The sequence below is a fragment of the Dipodomys spectabilis genome, unplaced genomic scaffold (assembly GCF_019054845.1).
Source record: "Dipodomys spectabilis isolate Male_0828 unplaced genomic scaffold, ASM1905484v1 ptg000079l, whole genome shotgun sequence".
In the NCBI taxonomy this organism is placed as follows: Eukaryota; Metazoa; Chordata; class Mammalia; order Rodentia; family Heteromyidae; genus Dipodomys; species Dipodomys spectabilis.
In genome coordinates this window covers 692,203-711,597 of record NW_024870756.1, presented here as the reverse complement: position 1 = coordinate 711,597, position 19,395 = coordinate 692,203, and the positions used below count along the sequence as shown (strand labels likewise).

The following is a 19,395-nucleotide window of genomic DNA, read 5'->3' as shown; positions in this document are numbered from 1 at the left end:
GAAGGGGTGGGTGAGAATGTGGAAAGGGGTGACGTTGATCAAGATGCATTGTATTCACAAAGTGAGTTGTTGGAGCTGGGAAGGTGGCTCAGTGGTAGAGTGCTTGCCTTGCATGCCTGAGGCCCTGGGTTCGATTCCTCAGCGCCACATAAGAAAAAAGAAAAAAGCCGGAGGTGGTGCTGTGGCTCAAGTGGTAGAGCACTAGCCTTGAGCTGAAGAGTTGAGGGATAGCGCCCAGGCCCAGAGTTCAGGCCCCACAACCGGACCCCAAAAAAAAAGTGATTTGTGGAATGGCAACTCCTTTGTACAACTACTTAAACATAATAAAAATATTCATTAAGAAAAGATTTGAGTGCAAGGATAGCAGACACAACCTGGGAGACAAATTACTCATAATATTTCCAGGAGTGAAAATTTTGGTTAGCCTCTGTCAGTGTCTTTCAATTGACCCACATTTTCCCATATTTGATGAAATCACAGCTTGTTGAATGCTGGTGGCTCATAGCTGTAATCTAGCTTCTCAGGAATCTGAGATCTGAGGATCACAGTTCAAAACCAGCTCAGGCAGGGGAAGTCCATGAGACTCCTACCTCCAATGAATCACCAAAAAGCCAGAAGAGGAGCTATGGCTCACATGGTAGAGTGCTAGCCAGGAGTTCAAGCCCTGGACTAACAAAAACCATAAAGCAAGCAAACCAAAACAGCTGGCTTGGTTTTTACTGAGTACTCATGTGCTAGGAAGTATGCCAAGCACTTTGCACATCTTTTCTTCATTTAGTCTCAACAGGAGCCCCATGAGGTGGCAACACTATCATACCCACTTCACTGTCATTGACTCTGACTCTTAGGGACTCTGTGAAATCAAGTTCAGACAGCACAGTTCTGTGAATGTGGCCTAACCCACCGCAGCAGGCAGGCCATTCTGATTTCTACTGGGTATCCCTGAGTATTGAAGCAAAACAGCCTAGTGCATGATTGTCTCTTGCTCTGTTAAACCCCTGTGGCAGTTCAAATTCTTTAGGTTGTTCACTATGTTTTAGTCTCATAAACATCCCCACAGTAAGCATGCTTGTTTGCCGAGCAGAGATCCTGGAACATGTGCAGTACAAATACATAATGTCTAATTAATGGCTTAATTAATTGTTAATGTTTGGATGAAGGAACATAGACGCCTCATTCTTTTGAACTATTTCCTTAAGGCAAATTCCCACATGTAGAATTACAGAGTCAAGTGGTTTGAACATTTTTATAAACTGGGGGTATGCAAATTGCTTTATAAAAATTTCTTTTCCAAACTGCACGGCCTCCAGCAAAGCAAGTACGGACTAGCACCACCCCAGCCCAGTAGGCACTTGGCTCTGTAATCTCCCTACCTCTACGTGTAATGAGATTAGTTTCTAAGTGAGGAGAACTACTGCCTACCTCTTCTCCCACCAGATCCCAATGACCTCCGAGTCCTGCAGGTTTGTAAGACTGACCATGGCTTCAGTTTTGTCCTGTCTGAACATTCCCCTCTGTCATCACTGGGGCTCTGCCATACCCAGCGATATCCTAGGACACTGATTTGCAAAGTCTCTAGGTTCTCCCTGTGGCTCTTGCCCCCCCCCCCCACCTTCTCCTTTCTCCCTTTTCCTTCTGGCTGTCCACCTCTATCGAGAAGCCAACTAATATGGATCCCACCTGAAAATTGCTGACCCAGATCTTTAGACCCTGTGTTCTCTTGGCCTCCTCATCCACCTATATCGGCCACAATCTCTTTTGTCATTTCAACTCTCCATCCCCAACTACTTAGTTTTTAACTCACCAATGGTCTGCTTGAGCACCATGCCTGAGCTTTGAGTAGGTTTCTATTTCATCAACAGCATTTATCAATTTGCCCCTCAAAGCCTGGAGCCCCTCCATCATCATGAGATATTAGATTTAATCCCAAACTTAGCTGCCTGGCTATTGTCTGGTTTAAGTGAGAATTTACAGATTCGTAGCCCTGTAGTTAGCCCAACACCTACCTACCTTTTTGGTGAGACTACTTGCCATGCCTCCAAAGAATTTCACCTTCAATGTTCCCCAAATTCAATGCTCTCCAGTCTCTGTATCCTCAACAAGCGCTTCCCCTTGCTCAGTCTGCTCTGTCTTCTTCTGTCTGCTGCAATTCTATTTGTGGCTTCTTTAATAGCATCACCTCTGCCATGCTTTCCCTGATCCCCAGATGCAGAAACTATATCCTTTCTTTATGCTTCCATCTTCTGTCATATATTCTACATTCATCATTTGTATCTGTGTCTTTTGTATGAATATAAAGCCCCTGAATAAAGGGACATAGGGAAGGTATCTTCTCATTCCTAATGTTTAGCATACTGCTTAGCACAAGGCAGATGGTCAGCAAACTTTACTGAATTATTTAATGAATTAATTTGTCTTCAAGCAAGTATTTTCCATGACTAATGGTTGTTTTAGCACTTTAGTTGAACCACTAGTAACTGAAACATCTCCATAGAAAGGGGATCCATTTTACGTTACTGAGTGTCCTACCATGTGCCAGCAGCAACTACATGGAACATGGAATGGACTCCACAGACAAGGGACATAGAAGATCTACTTGTTGCATTCAATTAGTTTTCCATCCAGGTGTGAAAAATAGAAGAATCACACCAAAACATAGTGTGGAATAAGTATCAGCATATCATAATTGAAACGATCATGTGACATTTGTGAAATTCTTTTGAAGAGTACCCCCAGAGAAATAGGTAGATATAATTTGGAGCAGCTAAAGCTTGGGCTTAGCTCATGAGGTTCCAAAGAACACCGCAGAGACATAGATGTTAAATCTTGGGCTGGGAGCTCACTGGGTCCCACTGAAGGCCAATAACCCCAAGTCATATAGAGAACAGAGATGTCAGAGATTTCTCCCCAACCATGTCACACTCAGTAGTGCCCACGTCTCACCAGTACATTCATTCCTAACAGTACTTTTCCCTCCACCTTGCCAGTCCCCACTAATCAAGTGTTCACACCTCAGATTACTGAGAGCTCTGGGGGAACTAGGCATCTCCATATCCTGGAAATTTGTAACTGCAATCAATCTTTGTTAACTCAGATCTTCACCACTCCCCCTGAGCTCATCATCATTTGTTCCTGTCTTAGCAGGTAAACAGGCAGAGGAGATGAATGGACTCCCTCCCCACAATCTCTGTCCCTCTTTCTTGCCCTCCCTGGTGATCCTGTCTCAGGAGAAGAAAGAACCCTGTCTTTCCTTTAGGTGATACTTTCTAGAATAGTCAACTCTACCCTTATCATCTTTTTTACCTCTACTCCTTGTGTCGTACATTTTTCTCTTTTGATATAAATAGTCCATGTGAGTCTAGGTCTTTATCAAGCTAGGAAAGAACGCTTCTCCACACCAGCCCTCATGCAGATAATCAATGCTGGCTTCTCTCTATCAAGGTTCTCATAGTAAAATATATGTCTATTTTGGGCATTTACCCAAATGTTCTCAAAAAAGACCACACTAAAGCTACCAGCATGACTATGTTTATTGCAGCATTATTTACCATAGCTAAGATATGGAACCAACCCAGATGCCCCTCAGTAGATGAATGGATCAAGAAAATGTGGTATATATACACAATGGAATTCTACGCCTCCATCAGAAAGAATGACATTGCCACATTTGTTAGGAAATGGAAAGACTTGGAAAAAATTATATTAAGTGAAGTAAGCCAGGCCCAAAGAAACTTAGGTCCCCAACAAATCCTCAAAGAAACAACTGCCCAATAAATAAATGGGCTAAAGACTTAAAGAGAAACTTCTCTAAAGAAGAAAGAAGGATGGCCAATAGACACATGAAGAAATGTTCAACATCCCTAGCCATAAAAGAAATGCAAATCAAAACAACATTGAGATATCACCTCACTCCAGTTAGAACAGCAAAAATCAAGAACTCTAACAACAACAGATGCTGAAGGGGATGTGGACAGAAAGGAACCTTACTTCATTGTTGGTGGGAATGTAAACTTGTTCAACCACTTTGGAAAGCAGTATGGAGGTTCCTCAAAAGACTTCACATAGAACTCCCCTATGACCCAGCAATTCCACTTTTGGGCATTTACCCAAATGTTTACAAAAAAGACCACACTAAAGCTACCAGCACAACTATGTTTATTGCAGCATTATTTACCATAGCTAAGATATGGAACCAACCCAGATGCCCCTCAGTAGATGAATGGATCAAGAAAATGTGGTATATATACACAATGGAATTCTATGCCTCCATCAGAAAGAATGACATTTCCCCATTTGTTAGGAAATGGAAAGGCTTGGAAAAAATTATATTAAGTGAAGTAAGCCAGGCCCAAAGAAACATAGGTCCCATGGTTTCCTTTATTTGCAATATCTAGTATAGGTATGAGTCAAGCGGAAAAAGTCAGATAATGTGATGTTAGGAAAACGAACCCTCAAATATGTATTTTAATGTTTTTGTTTCTTTCATGCATGTTGTTTGTAACGCATTTATAAGATTATTTCTTTGTTGCTTTGTATGTCCCTCCCCCACAGTGTAACCCCCGCTTTCACTATATTTGATGTCAGTATAACATGTGGAGGAGATGGGGACAAACAAGTCGTTTAAGGATTCAGGTGGACCTGTTGCAACAATGAGAAGTACAAAATGTCATGTCAAAACCAGCTTTACAATGTCGTTGGGGGGGGGGGAGGGGGGGTATGATTGGGTGGGGGGGAGGGGGGAGGCTGGGAAGGGAGGTGAAGGGTAAACAAAGGAGGAGGCTGCAATGCTTGGTAAGAAATGTATGCATTATCCTGCCCATGTAATTGTAACCCCTCTGTACAGTATGTTCTCAAATAAAATTAAATTAAATTAAAAAAAAAAAAAAGAAACTTAGGTCCCATGGTTTCCCTTATTTGTAATATCTAGTATATGTCTGAGTCAAGCAGAAAAGGTCAGATAAGTTGATGTTAGGGAAATGAACTCTAAGATATGTATTCAAATGTTTTTTTCTTTCATGTGATTGTTTCTAACACATTTATAAGATTATTTCTTTGTTGCTTTGTATGTCCCTCCCCCACAGTATAACCCCTGCTTTCACTGTATTTGATGTCAATATAATTTATGGAGGGGAAGGGGAAAAACAAATCGTTTAAATAGGGATACAGGTAAACCCACTGTAACAATGAGATGTACAAGTCGTTATGTCAAAAAACGAACTTTACAACTTTGGTGCGGGGGGGGGGGGTGGGAGGAGGATTGGGGGGGAGGATGGGAAGGAATGGGAAGGGGAAACAAAGGAGGAGGCTACAATGCTTGATAAGAAATGTACTCATTATCTTGCCCATGTAATTGTACCCCCTCTGTACAGTATTTTCACAATAAAAAATAAAATATGTCTAGTTCAGTGGGTTGTCCTCACAGACTATGATATATTGATCAGTCTAGTTCCATCAGCCTATATCCCCCCATCTCAGGTTCTTGCTAAGATTTCTGCTGAAATTCCCTGGCTGAGTCCAGCCTCTGATAATTCCACATTAATTACTGCTTTATATGAAGACTGATAGCATTATTTCCTGTTGTTTTTAAGACCTTCTCCCCACAAGGCTATCAAACCATCCAAACTACCCATCCTCATTCTTTTCCCCTCTCCTTGATGACTTATTTCAGTCCCCTTTGCTGTGTTTTATCCTATGCCTACTCCTTCGGTCCTTTGAGGTATTGTTGCCTTGGGTTCTGACTCAGAGGTCTCTTCTTCCCATCTGGGTGCTCTCCTGGTGAAAATTCATAGGAATTTACACATTTGGATATCATCTCTCTCCCTCTCTCTTCTCTTTATCTTACTCTAGGTATCTCTCCAGTGTCTCCACTTCCCAGGGTCTTCTCTAGCCTCACTCATCCTACCTCTAACTCACTGCTTCTCCTCTAACTCCCTCACAGGAAGCAGTATTCAATCTTCATCACACCATGTACTTATTCTCATAGGCACTGAGAATACAAAGGCACTAATACAAGGTACTTGCACTCAACTAACTCAATTAGCATAGTTCATGAACCTTAGAGTTAGATTCCCTCTCCTTCCAAATATTTCTTTACATCCTAAATACATATACATTTGGTTGGCTCTCTATTCCCACTGTTGCTGCCTTAAATCATTATACTGTTCTGTTGTTTTATTTCTGGCCTTTTTGCAGCTAAGTTCCTTGTAAGTTCCTCCCACCAAAATTCATTCATTCAGCAAATCTGCTGTGGGCCCAGCTCCTTGGTAGCTGGAGATTATGGTACAAATAATAAAAAGTGGTCTTTGCCCTGAAAACCTTTCCGTCTGATGATTTCTTCCTCCTTTTTATTCAGGAGACCAAACTTCCTAGGTGTAGATGCCTTCTCAGAAGGCATGGGCCCTCTCTGCTCTGCACTCATCGAGCTCCTGGTGCACACCTGTCATTTTGCTTTATGATGATTTATTTAAACGTCTCTTCCTCTCTCTTCCACTGGACTGTGGGCTCCTCAGAGGCAGACAGGCCGTCTGGCTTGCCTTCTATTTTTATCTCCAGGCACAGAGATTGGCACATGATGGACCAGTCCTCAAAGAGCTATGACTACCTGCCGTCTCCCATTCTTTCTGTACCCCATGCCTTCTCCCTGCTCAGCACTTCTCCCAACCTGCTCCTGTCAAGGAGATCAATGGCCTTTGCATTTTTAAACCCAAAAGTTAAATCTTCAGTCCTCATCTCAACTGCTCAATCAGCAGCATGTGATACAACAAGCCACTCCTCCTCAGTCACTTGTCACATGACTCTGGGTATACCTCTCTCAGTTCCTCCTTGACCTCATTGGTTGCTCCCATGCACCCTCCTCAGATGACTCTTCCTTCTCACCCTGCCCTCTAATGTGTGACTGTCCCTCCTCCCATCTAATGTTAGACAGTACCAGGACCTCCCCCCCGCCATCTGCATGTACTTCCTCTTACTCTCACCGCTTTAAACATCACTCAAACCTTACATCTCCATTCTAGAAATCAGCCAACGCTATTCCCTCTGACAAGAATTCACCACTGTGTGCTCTGGACACATGAGAACCAACAGTGTTCATGACTGTACATGACAGAGAGAGTATCCTTGTTTATTTTTTGTTTGTTTGTCTAGTTCAGGTTTTTAGTCATATTTGTGTCTGATCACATATGAGGAATTTAGAATCCTAAACATCCAAGAAACTTCAAGGTCTTGATCTTGAATTGAATTGATTTCAGATCTCTGGATCCTTATCTCCAGCCTTTGATTCAAGAGGCTTGATACGGGAAAATAAAGAACAGAGGAAGCCCAAGTACACAAAACAGAGGCCAACAAAGGAAGACGAAGCAGGGCAGTTGTTTCTCAAAAATCATTCTTCCTCCCAGAGGCAAGTCTCCTAGTTCTGTGTCATGTGCTCTTAACCTGACCCCTGCTTTGAAGGACCTTTTGCTCCACAGCTTTGCCTGCCCTCTTGCAGTGGGGTCATTTCTAATCACCTCATTCATGACAAACTTATAACCATACTGGGTACCAATGGCTCATGCTAGTAAATCCTAGCTATTGAAGAATCTGAGATCTGAGGAACACAGTTCAAAACCAGCCCAAGGATGGAGGTGGAGTGGGCAGAAAGACTATAAGACTCATCTCCAATTAACCAACAAAAGGCTAGAAGTTGATATATAGTGAAAGTGGTAGCGCAGAATGGCAAGAGAGAATAAGAGAAACTGAGTTCAACCCTACTACCAACACACACACACACACACACACACACCAGCAGAAACAAAAGCAACTTAAATCTAGTCCCTATCACAGAGGCATTTCCACCCTAACAGTTATGAAATTTAACTAGTTCTTTATAACTATATGGACATAGTTATTATCATCGTTAAATGTAATATGATAATTATAATGATTAACCAATTTAATTAAGTTAATTAGATGCTTTCATGTGTGACATCCCAGTCATTACTAGAGCCCTACCAAGCAGACACTGTTCCATTTTTGCAGATAATAAAACCAAGGCTCAGATTAGGAATTTTTCTTAAGGTCATATTTACCCCTGGAACCTATGTTTAGTTAATTCTGTTTAAAGATTTCAGGTATCACCTATCTCATGGAGAGGGACAGGTTCTTCCCACGCTAGACATGCCATCCCCACCTCCTCTGGTACAATACTCTTCTTGTTCTTCTCCATCCCCCAGAGCTAAAGCATTGGACTAAAGGGACCCCATCCTGAACAACCACTTAAGGATGACATGACATTACCATGGATAGAGCTGTCCAGTCTGCCCTCTACCTTTACCCTTGAAGGTTCCTCCTGAGATTGTCTAGAAATCCTAGAGTCCTGAGCTGGTATAGGGAAGTGAAAATACACAGAGCTGTTGTGACTTCCTTCCAGTCTTGTTCCTCTTTAGCAGTTCTCAAATTCTTCTGCATCCAGGCCAATTGCCCTTTCCCCAGCGATCTCCCTACCCCTCCAGACCTGGAGAGACCCCTTGCCCAACCTCTTCCTGTCACCCCAACACCGGTCTCTGTTCTGCAAGGGCTCAGAGTTCCAGGCTCGTCCCCCATCTCTGAGAGGAGAGTGACAAGCAGCTAAGGTGAAGTGTCGGAAAGTATTAGAACTGAATTACAAAACAGAAAAGAAATACCTTTCTTACGGAGCCTAGGGCTTTTCCTTCTGTAATCCCAGCAAAAGAGCAGCACCAGGGCAGGAAAGCCACAGCCCAGTTCCCAGCGCGGCATCCTAGGAATACGAGGCATGGTAGCGGCCAGGACTCACAGCGTAAGAGCCAGCCTGGAGCCTCTCCTCCCTGAACTGGAGCCCCGTCCTCTCTGGCTTCCAGATCAGCACATGCTTGCAAATACTGCTCAGTCTGATTCCCTGGCAGGAAACATGGGATCTGCCGGCACCTGCCCAGCCCTCCTGGCTTCTTCCTTCCTACTCCCCCACTTTCTCCTCCCTGCTCACCTTTATACATATGACTCTTGGCTTTAAAAGAGTGAACATAAAGCTGTCAGGGCCTCAATAAAAATAAGTGCCTCCTTTTACTTAGTCACTAATTGTCAACTGCCATTCAAGAGATATCTCAGAGGTGGGTTTAAAAAAAAAAAATCCCCTACACAAGCCCTTCCCAGCATTGCTTCATATATCAGTGTCTGGCAGGAACACAGAACTTCACTTAGCGTTTATGAAGCCAGCCCACCCTTCCCTGGAAATGCTTTCAGAGTTGCACAGGGCTCAGCACTGCCTGCAGAGATAATGATCGTAGAGGTGGGTTGCTGGGTAAATGGAGATGCTTCCCCTCCTGTTGAAAAGACTGCGCTAACAGTGTTGTGACCTAACCAGACACAGCCCAGAGCCCTGGACTGGCCTTCCAGCATCTCAGATAGTCAAGAGGAGCAAGATTGTAGAGGGAATCGAGGAGTCATCTTTGAAACTACCTTCTCTCTTGACACTCCTGGCAATGTTAACTCTGGAGTGCTGTGCAAACCAACTCCACTATCAACATGCTTGTCCAAACTACCATCTGTCCTCCCTTTCTTGTCTAGTTTTATTGCTAGTCTCCTTCTTTCACTCTGATCTACTACTTCTAGTCCAAGCCATTCTCTGTACAATAAGAATGATCTTTTCAATATAATCTGATTTTAGTACCTTCTTGATTGCAAATCCCCCACCAGCTAGGATGAAGACCAATATCTTGACAAATCTATCTCTACTCTCGCCACCTTCCTCGCCCTACAGAGTTTGTTGTGCTTCATATCACAGGACCCACATACTCACTGTACCCTGCTGAAACTCTACTCCTTCCCCTCCCTCTCTAATGGTTAGCCTCTACTGGCCCTTCAGAGTTCAATGAATCATTAGTTCAAGAAAATCTTCTTCAACTTTTGTGACAAAGATTTTCCCCCCACATGGCATGTGTTTTCTTGCATGGCACTTTTCTCAAAACTGTAATTTTATGTTTTGCCTTGGCTTTGGGGTTAATTTCTACTTCTGATAGAAGACTATAAGCACCCTGAAAAGGGGATTTTTTTGTCTTTTATCTCTTTTCTTACTGTTTCTGGTTTGCCTCCCAGGCTGGGTGTAGGGCTTGGCAAGTAACATATATTCAAGAAATACTTGTTGGCTAAATGAATAAATATCTTCCCTGTGTTATTAGCTGAAGGGCATTGGAAACAGGAAAGAATAGTGGAAATAAGTTTAAAAATCATCCCTGTTAAAACACAATTGGATCTTGCAGACAAAACAACTCGCATGCTGAACTCACGGAGGCCTATGAAATCACACACACAAGCGTGCAAACAATTTCCAAGAATTCGGGGAAGAGGAGACACTCCAGGTACAGAATAACTCAATACCTACATGCTCTATGTGTATTGCCAAACACAGTCTTAAAATACTACCCCCAGGACCTTAAAACTGCCAGAAGCAGAGCAAAGATATGAACAATCTAATGTACTGTGAACATCCTCAGAAATGGCCTGAGGAAATATCAGATGGAAGTCACTGGAGGAAGAATGAAAAGCAATGTGGACTCCCTTCAAGAAGTGGGATAGAAACCAGCTTTCAGTCTAAGAGGAGACTAGACAAGAGAAAGTTCAGATCCCACGGTTCAGAAAAAAATGAGCAGGAGCCAGCACGGAGCAGTTATGAGACATGGACCAAGAAAGCCTCTGTTCCCTTCCTCCTACTTGAGAAAACAAGGAGCCACATCCTGAATTTCTAGGGAAGAGACAGTCTAACTTTCTTATCCAAGCCTCTTGGGAAGGGGCTTACAGGACTGTGAAAAGCTAGGTTGCTGAGAAGTTGGTCAAACACCAAGGTGATGCACACCAAGGTATGGAGAATATCCAGAATCAGCTATGGGGCAGGAGGATGGCAATCAAAAGAAACTGGGAGAGCCATGGAGACCCTGCAGTCATCTTTCCAGTCAAGGATGAAAGGAGCCAAAAGGTGGTTGAGGGCAGGAAGAGACATCAGTTCTGCAGAATGGTTGCCAAGGAAGCATTTATAATTTTAACACTGGTACTGACTAACCTAAGGTATACAGATGAACTATAGATGCCTGGAAATATCAATTGCTTGTGTCTAGATATCAGATCTAGAGAGCTTCCAAGGCGTCTATCAGATTTTTTTGGCCATACTGTGAATTGAACCCAGAGCTTCTCTGGGTTTAATATGAGCCCCATATTTCAAGTCATTTTGTTTTGTAATTTATTTTACAGACAGGATCTCAAGCTTTTGCCTGGGGTACCCTAGAATTATAGTGATCTTCTCTCGGCCTCCAAAGTAGCAGGGATGAGAGGCATGTGGCACCACATCTAGCTTTTTATGAGACCTTCTAAAGAGGTTTTCAACCCATCAAGAGCTTCACCAAAGCTCACCACTGCTTGCAAGAAGATAATTCTAGAAGGAGCAACTCATTTACAGAATCCATTGTCTAGTGAGCTGAGCTGAGTGCCCGGGGAAGTAGAATATGATATAGCTGTGGACAAGGGGCATTCCTTCAACTCTTTATTGAATAGGATTTGTTGTGTCTGTAATGCAGGTACTCTTTGCATTCTGAGATGCAATGCTGACTAAAACAGTCAATTTCTTCCAAACAGGTAGAAACCTTCATGCCTGGGAGAAGAGACTAACTGAACCAAACATGACTAAATTATTTAGCATGTTAGAAGAGAATGTGTGTTGGGAAGAAAAGGAATAAGGGTAACAAGGACTGAGGTAGGGAGAGAAGGGGATAGAGTTAAATAGAATCATCAGAAAAAGGCTTAGAGATCCAATCACTAAGAAAAACATGGGACCAAACCATGCAGCCAGATGGGACAAGAGGACACTGGGCAGAGGAAACAGGTGCCAGGGCCCTGTATAGGAGCAAGTCTAGAGCACTAAGGAAGCTGGTGGTGCTGGAGTGAAATGAACATGGAAGAAGATTCTAGAAAAAAGGATAGAGACTTATGGATGAGAGTGATTATGCATTATACGTTAGAATAAGGCCCTTGATTTTTACTTAAGAGTGAAAAAATGAAACAATTTGGAAGTGGAAAGAGTTGAGCAGTGAAGGGTTTAACAAGCTCACCCTGGCCGAGTGAACAGAGTATAAGAACCAGAGGTGAAAGCCTGGAAGTGTCTGCAGGTGAATGCTGTAATTTGGTCAAGAAAATATTTTGTCTCTAAGGTAGTGAGAAGTGGGCAGCTTCTGGGTAGGAAACATTTCCTAAAGGCGCATAAAGTTCCAGAAATAGGCAGCAACAACGTGTAACAGTAACTTTATAATATTTAGGGGGTGCATTCTGTTGATCCCGAGGTAATAAGAATGGTGTTGTGGAAAGGAGCCCCAGCCCTGATCATCAGCCAACCTCCTCAGACAGCCACCCACTTTTCCCTCAGAACTAGAATTCCCTGACTTACAAACAGGAAGGGCAAATATCTGATTCAATGGGGCTCTACTGGGTCAAAACATCTTGTTATTCTGAATCTACGATTTTGTTTCATTGAGTAACTTTATTTTTTTTTTTTTTTCATTGAGTAACTTTAACACCCAGCATGCTACACGAGAGCCAACACTGCTGAATGAACTTCCCTTCCCTGGACTCTGCACTACCTAAAAGGACTTAGGCTTATTTTGCTTCTCAGGGTAGTAGCCTGGAGATGGGGTGAGGGAAATATTCCCCCTGTACCAGGACAGGATGCAGCCCACCAAGGCAAGGTCCAGCCAGGCCTTGCAGAAGGCTCAGATCCTACTGAAAGTACATTGCCAATATTGAGACCCTGAGCAGGTGCATAGGTAAGCCCTATCCCCTGCTCTTAGTCAGACAGCCTAGAGCTGAGGAGAGCAGGAAGCATCAACAGCTTCAGTCTCTAAGTCCAGGTCAATACAGAAGGTCACAGATAAGATTATCCAGCTTTAAAAGAACATGGAACTAGGCCTTAATAGATTAAAAATAGAACTTCAAGTGGCCCACTGAGCACAGTAAAATGTGTGTTTGGAACTTGTAAGATGTTTAATGTAACTATGTAACTCTTTCTGGACTACAGTACAGATGTCACAGAAGGCGGTAGCAGTCCCTCTCAGGTCACTTTAGAAGTCCTCATGGATGGTTCCCAAGCTACAGCTGCCTGGCCTCTGAGTATCCAGAGGGACCAACCTCAGCTGAGTGAGGGAGTTTCTTTCCCAGGAGTTTGGAATGAGGCTGCCAATGTAGCTGATGCCTGTGGGAGATGTTGGGGTTGGCACAACAATGTAAGGAACAAGTGCAGGCAGGATGGGGGCTGCTGACAAGATGAAAACAGGCAGGTATGCAGAGAAACGCAGAATGAGAAACTGGCCCCAGAGAAATCAACAAGAAAAGCTCCAACTCCCTGCTCCACTGTTCAGCTCCTGTCCCTGGTGAGTTCCAAAGTCTTGCCTTCTCTCCTCTCTTTTAGCTTTCTTTTTTTCTTTATTTATTTGCCTTCTATGATAAGTACTGAGATTTGAACTCAGGGCCTCAAATTTGTGAGTTTCAGACATTTTGCTTTTAGTTTGTGCCCCAAATAGTCTTGCTCCCCAAATAGTCTTGCACATTTGTCCTGATTGACCTTGGGCTGTAATTCTCCTGCCTGTGCCACCTGGGTTGCTGGGATTACAAGTGCACCACCATACCTGGCCTCATTAGCACTGAATCTACCTTTCTGTTCCTTTAAGATCTTTGGATATTATTTCTAACCCTTATAACTAAATAATCTCTTGTTTGTATCAGTTAAAATTCTATCGCAATATGGAGAAATTCTTAGTTATAAATTCTTAAAAGTTATAAAATACAAATTGCATATATTCTGCTCATCATTCTGGAAAATACATGTATATAGGAACCCTGGCTAGAAAAAAAAAGCATAAAAATAGCTCTAATGGCTTACGGGCTTTTTCAAATTTCCATAAAATTATTGTGGTATTCATATAATTTTGGAAAGAAATTGTTGGGAGACCAAATCAATATTTAATATTTAAGCCACGAAAGCTTCCACAAATGACTTCTAAAATAAAAGGCTGAAAAGTCAATAAATAATTATGTATTTATATAGTTATCCTGGAGTTGATGCAAGGCAAAGTGTCCCTAAAAAAGATAGAAAATGGTGTAGGCTCATGGTAGGCTCATACATAACACTTATTTCATGTATGTATGAAGGGAAAACTTACTAGACTCATGAGTGTGTTGATTTTTTTTCTTTTTTCTCTTTTTTTTTTTTTTCCGGTCATGGGGCTTGAACTTTGGGCCTGGGTGCTGACCCTGAGCTCTTCAGCTCAAGGCGAGCACTCTACCACTTAAGCCACAGTGCCACTTCTGGTTTTCTGGTGGTTAATTGAAGTGTCTCAGGGACTTTCCTGCCCAGGCTGGCTCTGATCCTCAGATATCAGGCTCCTGAGTAGCTAGGATTACAGGTGTGAGCCACCAGCACCCAGCCCAGGGATTTTTTTTTAACACCCGGCTTTGTTGTCTTCGTTGTTGCTTAGGTGTTTTGTTTTTTTCTCCCCTGCAACCAGGACCTTGTGTGGAACTATTGAAACTCCCTCCCAGTATTTCGAACATTTAAGGTATGTAGCCCAGGCAAGTGTTCAATGCACAATTCTCTGCACGCCTGTAAGGCTTCTCTGGCCTCACCTCATCCTCTGGAGAGCATTCTGATATTTCCTGTGCTGAATGGCATAAGTTACAGCTTTGCTATCCACCCTCTCAGCCCCCAAAAGCCCCATGGTAGGGCTAACCCAAAGTGCTGTGTAAGCACTGCCAGGAAGCCAAGGGTCAGCTTTGGCTGACACCTTCGCTAACAAGGGCAAAGGGCTTGCCATCTAGCCTTTAGATTTGGAATTGGCTTTCTGAGATGGCCCATAAGGAAAGCTAGAAGCTCTGAACCCTTTTCTCCATAATCAGCAGAGGTCTTGGTCATGACTATGGTTCCAAGATCATTATTAATTTGTCCCTCGAGCACGTTCAGGGAGAGATCATGTCCAGAACTCCCTCCTCCTCCCCAGATGTTACAACCTGCCCAGAAAGGCCTAAAGAGGTCCTTACCTCCAGAAGGCATACCAGCAACTCTCCTCAGGAATTTAACCCACTCCTCCATCTCTGTCTGGGAGCTGGCCATGAGGACATAAGAGTCCTGTCCCAAACGATTTTGGTCCCATGAGGCTGCAGGAAAGAGTAGCAAATGTGAAGGCCTTAAAATGGCAGGAGACTCAGGCAAGGGGAATGGAAGGGAGGCTGAACTCAATTATTGTCTTGGGTCAATGAAGCCTTACCAGTCAATAGTGTATTCATTAGCTAACTGTCCTCAGTAGATCTGAATCTCTACGTCCTTATGGTTTTTTTTAATCAAAGCACTCATTCTATATACCAATCACTGAATACAGTGGTTTGCACTTGAGATGGTTTTGACTGCAAGCTACTTCCACATGGGACAGAAGCCATTTCTTACCCAAAGGAAGAAAAAGTACACAGTGTCAAGTTCAGCATTAGCAGAAATGGGATCAGCCCATGCAAGTGATTTTGGGCCATCATGCCCACCATGGGCACTTCCTTTTTTGTTTTTTGGGGAGTATTTTTACCAGGGTTTGAACTCAAGTCCTTGCACTCTGGCTTGACATTTTCTGCTCAAGCCCAGTACTCTAATACTCAAACTACACCTCAGCTTTTTGTTGATTAGAGATAAGAGGCTCAAGGGTCTAGTAGCTCACGTCTGTAATCCTAGCTACTCAAGAAGCTGAGATCTCAGGATTATAGTTTGAAGCCAGCCTGGGAAGGAAAATCCACGAGACTCTTCTCTCCAATTAACCACCAGAAAACTGGAAGTGGCATGTGGCTCATAGTGGTAGAGCACTAGCCTTGAGCTGAAGAGCTGAGGGATAGTGCCCAGGTCCTGAGTTCAAGCCCCACAACCAACCAAAAATGAAAAAGAGAGAGAGAGAGACTCTGGGATTTGTCTGCCAGAGCTGGCATTGAGCAGTGATCCTCAAGTCTTAGCATCCTAAGTAGTTAAGATTATAGGCATGAACTACTAGCACCCAGACAAGAACATACTTTCTAAGTTAGCCTTAAACTCAACTGTAGGGACTTGGAGAGAGACAGCAGCCTCAGGTGGAAAGGGCAATGAGCAAAGGTATGCCTTTCTCACAAAATTATTGCTTCTTGTTCAGATCATCATTCTCTTGGTGATGAAAGACCTAGAAAACAATAGGCTATCAATATCTAGTTAATGGACACATAAAGCTTGGTAGGACTTTGTTTAGCATCTTCCCTTTAAAACTATGGTAGAGATCTATGCAGTATTCCCTGGGTATCCATTTTCTCAAATGGACAAAAGGATGAAGAAAATAGCAAAGCAGCAGAGACCAAAAGAATGCAGAAAGGTGACCCAAAATGGAAAATAGGGAAAGGAAGAATGTCAATTATAGGCCATCTAGTAATGGATCTGTGACTAGAACATTGTCTTTCATAGGCCTCCTTCCAAGTGGAAGCCTATAAAGTTGAAATCATTTGAGGTTGGTAAAAACACAAGGAGGCCTGAGGAGGGTCAGGAAAACAATCTCTTTTAATGATAAGAGGTCACTGCATTGCAAAATGACTTTCAACCCATTCTTCCCATATGCTCAGGAATAAGCCATTTGAGCTACCATATAGGGTCAAACATGGGATTTAGGGAATAAGACCTCTCTGGCTCCTTTTGGTTCCAGTCTCTTGGACTGACCTGTAGTGTGACTGAACCTCACCTTCTTTAAAACTTTGAGAAAATGAGTCTCAATTTATCTTGTCATTGGATCCTCAGCAATTCTGACCAGAGGGGTCAGCCCATGGGATCCCTGTCCGCTCAGGAAAATCCTGAGAGCTAAAAGTAAAATGGGAATCCAAGAACTGCTTAGGGCACTACTAATAAAAATGCTGCAGGAACCATAAGATCCCTTTGAAATAGCACAGAGACATAATATCCCCATCTTACAGATCATAAAACTGAAGCCCAGACATGCAAAGCCACCTGCCCGTTGGTACCCAGAAAGTTATTGTAAGTTCAAAGCAAGGTTTCATTCCTCCCGGTAGAGACTCCAGTAGCCCATATTGCTTCCAAATTTGACCTTGAATATAATTCATATGTTATTCTTCCCTACCATAGGTGCGTTCCAGTCTACTACTTTGTCAAAACATTGCCTTTTCAGTTTACACTTCCTAGGACATCCTTTCGTTCTGTCAGAAACAACCCTATTAAAAAAAACACTGTCTTCAACTTGAACTTTTGCAAAAGTCTCTTCATTGGTTTCCCTTCACTGTCCTTGCCCCCATGCTTTACTGTCAATTCAACAGAATTATACAACTTTGAGTCCTATCATGCTTAGAGTCCCCCAGTGGCTTTCTATTCTCAACACAAGAACCAAGTACCTTGTAATTGTATTTGTCCACATCTTAGCAAAATCCCCACTCTCAGCACCACTCCAGTCTAACCACCCTGGACTCCTTAGCATTCGTTGAACATGCAAACCAGGCTCCAGGGACTGAGCCCTGGCCCATCCCCTTCCCTGGGATGCTGTTCCTTCTCATGTGCAGTTAGTTCACTCCTTCAGGACTTTCAGGCATTTTCCTAGATGCTAGTTTCTCAATGTAGTGTGTTCTTCCAGTTTGTTTATAATAGACAAAGCAATTGCCACCATCCCCATCTCAGCCAAGACATTCTCTTCAATTTAATTCTTTCCCATAGTATTTATCCCATCAGAAAGCCACACAATCTATTCATGTGCTTGCTTTGTTGCCAATCTCCACTAGATTTCAGTTATGTGAAGATGCTAAAGGAAAAAGGCCCCAAGGACACTTGTTACCCTCTCTGTTGTAACATGGGATATAGCTTCAAGACAACACAGCCAAATCAACAGCCTGGCAGTTTCTGGAGGGGCTAGGGCTTGCGTCTAAGCAAGAGACAGAGTAAAGTGGCCAGTATGGAAGATTCAGGAGCACAGCCAATTCTTGGAAGAAGGTAACACACACAGGTCACGTACTCAATAAATACAACAAGTCCATCTCTCCTTTCTCATTAGGTCCTGTTGTACCCAGTATGAGATTGCTAACTTCCCACCATCCTCCACAAACTCAAAGCAAAGTTCCACAGTACAATTTATATCCTGTGATTGGTCTGCTTGGTTCTGAGCTCCTCCAAGTGAGTCGGGATGATGTCTTTTCACATCAGTGTCCCAGTGTAGTACCTGGCTCCAAGCATGTCATTACAGAATACTCAATAGAACTGAATGAATGAGCACTCATTTTGTTTATGGGCTTTATGCCAACCCTGATACTACCTAATCAACTAGCATAGGCTTGTGAGCTGTCTGCAGAGCCATTCTTAACAGATTGGTTGGTTTGTTGGCTGGAAGGACTCACTGAATGAAACAGGGCAGTGTAGCATACCTCTGCCCCCATCTTTTGGCACTTACCTGGAATAACTTCAAAGACAAATTTCCCAGCTTCCTCTGGGTTTGTGGCAATCTCTTTGATCGTACTTCCTGGTAGATACATGCAGCCCTGAAAGATCAAAAGTGAGGCCTTTCAGACAAGTAGCTCTGTCATCTGTGAACCAAAATTAACCTAGAGAATAAATATGAGTCAAACTATCAAAATGATATTACTAAACTCAGAGTTGAGGTATGTAAACAACATGGCATCATACAGAATTTTTACCACATGGATAAAAGAAAATACAACAGCAGAAATAATAATAAATAATAGTAATATACAGTAAATATAATATGGAAGTGATGCATTATCTTTGCATTTGGGGATGGTGCTAAGCTATTTTGTGATGCCAGAAGGTCCTGTTATTTTTATTTTTAAAAAAAGGATGCTGCTAGGGAGGGAAGAAAAGTCCAGTTCAGAGGTACTTGCTTCCTTTCATTTCCTCTTTAAACTGTCATTTGATCACCAAAGTCATTTCATCAGAAAATAATAAAAATAAAACACTAAATATACAATACACAATTTCCATGCATTGAGCAGGTATTAAGTTCCAGACTCCCTGCTGATTGCCCTGAATACTGCAGCACATCTCTATCTCCTTAAGATATCTGTAAGAATTTGTATTCTCCCTAATAGAGAGATGAGGAAATAAAGCTTAGAGACATCTGTCAGCTGACTCAAGATCACAAGCTAGTTCAAAGGAAAGCTATGATTCAAACTGTGGTCAATGTGATTACAAATTACAGACAAGGTGTTAACTTCCAAGTCCCACTTGATGAAAGAAGGAGCAACTCTAATTCATCTCATTCACGTGGACATAAATTACGAATTTGATGCTCTTTCCTCATACTAAGCACGAGACCTTCAGAGGTCATAAATGGATACAGGAAGGTAATCTAGGGGACAGGGGCA

General features: G+C 42.7%; 1 protein-coding gene across 5 annotated transcripts in view; it reads right to left on the bottom strand.

The window, feature by feature from the left end:
- Window positions 1–19,395, bottom strand: part of Arhgap25 (Rho GTPase activating protein 25) — a 95,372-nt gene that overhangs the window by 26,710 nt on the left and 49,267 nt on the right. For all 5 annotated transcript variants that reach the window (XR_006147883.1, XR_006147884.1, XM_042683072.1 and 2 more), the window contains exons 3-4: window positions 18,465–18,552; window positions 15,067–15,183 (exon numbers count right to left, since the gene is read on the bottom strand). Coding sequence is in view for 3 of the 5 variants with exons in the window: in XM_042683072.1 (XP_042539006.1) it covers window positions 15,067–15,183; window positions 18,465–18,552 (205 nt within the window). In the remaining 2 variants the exon portion in view is untranslated. The remainder of the gene's footprint in view (window positions 1–15,066; window positions 15,184–18,464; window positions 18,553–19,395) is intronic.